The 2,929-nt window shown below is 34.5% G+C and overlaps 1 protein-coding gene across 1 annotated transcript in view; it reads right to left on the reverse strand.

The window, feature by feature from the left end:
* LOC136796938 (odorant receptor 4-like) overlaps positions 1 to 2,929 on the reverse strand; it is a 29,206-nt gene that overhangs the window by 4,706 nt on the left and 21,571 nt on the right. Inside the window, exons 6-7 of the mRNA XM_067052135.1 lie at positions 911 to 1,010; positions 694 to 798 (exon numbers count right to left, since the gene is read on the reverse strand). Of these exons, the coding sequence (XP_066908236.1) occupies positions 694 to 798; positions 911 to 1,010 (205 nt within the window). The remainder of the gene's footprint in view (positions 1 to 693; positions 799 to 910; positions 1,011 to 2,929) is intronic.

The following is a 2,929-nucleotide window of genomic DNA, read 5'->3' on the forward strand; positions in this document are numbered from 1 at the left end:
ACGAAGCTTGAATTTAAAAAAAGGAGAAATGGACTATGATCTGATGAAAGGTCATCCAGGGATTCAACAATGGTTTGAGAGGAGGAGATCTGGGAGGTGATAAATATGTCAAGGATATCCGGCCGTTTTTTTAGGGATGTAGGCCAATAAGTAGGATTTTTGGGCGATAGGATAGTATATGTATTGGATGTGGAAACTCGGGATAAGATATTACTACGGGGGTTGGTAATTTAAACTTGAGAATTTATTCTGGTATCGCGTCAAACTAAAATGATCAGAGAAGTAAATATGCAACAATGGGAGTGCCAGAGATAAACGTTTAATTGCGTTTACACTCTATATAAAAACTTTGGGAACTCAATCACGTGTTTTCACATCTCTACACCTAGAAGAAGGGAAAAGATTTGTGCGGGATAACTTACACCATCGTCAACATATGACAGCAGGATGATGTACCTAATCATTGGACAGATATTGCATCGAACCTTTTGGCAACAGTTGAAAAGCAGGTGCAGAGCCATTGTTGAACAAAGGGAGCATTGACCCGATATTATTTCCTTTCCTTAAATAAGATGTTCTCCAACTACTCCATTAAGAACAGCAATGGTAATTATGATATTAAAAATTGATTAATTGAGTTTTAGAACCTATCATTATTAATTTTTAAATAGTATGGAAAGATTTTATACATACCAACTCTATAATCTTTTCTCCAAAATAACATAATGCGAACAACATCGCACATTCAGATAACAGGAACAGCCCAAAGACAAATTTTGAAACAAGAGGGACTTCATTCTATCATAGAAAAAAAGAAACTTTAATTTAAATTTTATTCTTTAATTTAGTTATTCTAGTAGGTTCAGATCAATTAATTATAGCTTAAATTATTTAAAATTTTAATACTTACTAATGTGAAAATAAATCCACTCATGCATAACATTATTGAAAAACTGACAAACAATCCAAGTCCTGGCAACGAGACAACTTCATTAAGCAAATCGCGAAACCTGTGAAAAAGTTATTATTTGAATTAATTCATTAATTGGTATTTAGAATGATGATTGGTGACAACGAACGCTGTCAATGGTGATTATGAGAAACTTTGCACTTTAACCTTTCTCATCATTTCTATGTTTGGTTAATTGTGCTGTGAAGTCTGCAAATTAGTTTAAGATTTTGTTAGCTTGTTTTGTCTGAAGTTTTATTTGTATTTGTTCCAAATATCTGAGTTTTTTCAACAAAAAAATGAAAAAAAAACTTTGGGAATTGCCTTTCTCAGCAAACGCAAATATTTCCAAATTTAAGGCCTGCTTTCATATGAATTTGATCCTATGGGGATTAGTTTATACCTTGAACAATTGAAAGCCCACAACCGTCATCCAATAAAATAATTAATAATAATAATAATAAGGTTATAACTAATAGAATATAAATTAAAAAAAAAAATGTATTTATTCATTTCAGTTTCGGTATCTTCTGCATCTGCTCTTTCCGGTGGCCTTCCTGCAGCTAGTCTTCATGACATAATCTTTGTATTATGGATAGTTTTATCTAGTAACCAGCTTAGGTGGTTTCTTGAGAGGAAGGACCAATTTCTAGGACCGGATTAATAGCGTAGCAGAAATAGTAGATGTTATGGGTTCAACCAGGGAAGACAGGGAGGAAGTTTTTTGGGAACCCAAATTGTAGAACTGAAAATTAGCCTTTATAAACTTGCAACAACCCTTGCTACTAGATATTTAACAAATATTTTTGCTTAATGGGAAATTTAATAATCGCTCTGGGTTTCTATTAATCGACTCATTGTGTTGAATCTAGTGTGTTCTGGACGGAATTTTCATCGTATTGTGAATTCCGTCCTAATCGGGGTTCTCAGTCATTGCTGCGCAACCTTTGCCAGTGGGGACGTGCATCAGAACATACTCTTGTTTAGCCCTAGATTCTTTGAACATTTTGACGTTTTTATTGATTTTTTCGGTGGTATTGATTGATTTTTGTGTTACTTTGTTATCGTTATAGAAGAGGTGCATTCCCATCGTTGTTTTAAGGATATTTCTTACATTGAATATAGAAATCGTGAACTGAAAAGCAAAACAATGAATGCTTTGAACTAATAGGAGAATAGATTAATCCAACTTTATATATATTCATATGAACTTCCTCTTCTATTTTCGCAATAGCTGTGTTCGAACTAACTGTGAAATGAACTAAATCTTGTTTTGGACACGGTGATTCATCGTGCAGCAGCGTCGGGAATGCATCCGAACAATGAATCTATGTAGCCCGAATTCTGAGTCGACTCAAATAAATAGTGTTATTCATACCCTGAATCATCTTTCTTTAATGATTACAAACTGCAGCGAAGAACATTCTTTTCGAAACATGTATTAAACGAATTAAGGCATGTAATGGGCAAGATTATCTGCTAATCTCATCTTGATGAAATAGAATGTAATTTACTATGTGAAATAGATAGTTATTTCTCCATAATGAGCTAAATGATCCACAGTTACACCAAAATTTGCTTACGAGGAATGTTCGTCCGCTGAATTTTTTTTTTTGTCATAAAGAATCTTGACCCCCTAGTTTACATTAGCTACAGCCTCCGCCCTGGTTTACCTGCTCTGCCCTTATTGCTTCTTAATGTGATGGGATGGTACGGAAGTATATTTTTAAGGTAGCCTCTTTCGAAGTTGTCACCCATCTTCAGTCCCAAGCTTCTTTCTTATCTACCTAGATATTTTTCGTCTATTAGCTGTGATTTTCAGCTAATTGAACCATTCGCTTCAATGAATCTTTAAGTAGGAGGTCGAGAGGTACCACCACAATGGAGTCCATGAATTTTAGAGCGCCAGAGCCCAGGCGCTTTAAAGAGAACCTAAGTAATATTTCGGAAAGATTCTCCCCCCAAAACATTAATTTTTTC

This window comes from Halyomorpha halys, unplaced genomic scaffold (genome assembly GCF_000696795.3).
Source record: "Halyomorpha halys isolate HHAL.00 unplaced genomic scaffold, Hhal_1.1 Scaffold964.1, whole genome shotgun sequence".
NCBI classification, from domain to species: domain Eukaryota; kingdom Metazoa; phylum Arthropoda; class Insecta; order Hemiptera; family Pentatomidae; genus Halyomorpha; species Halyomorpha halys.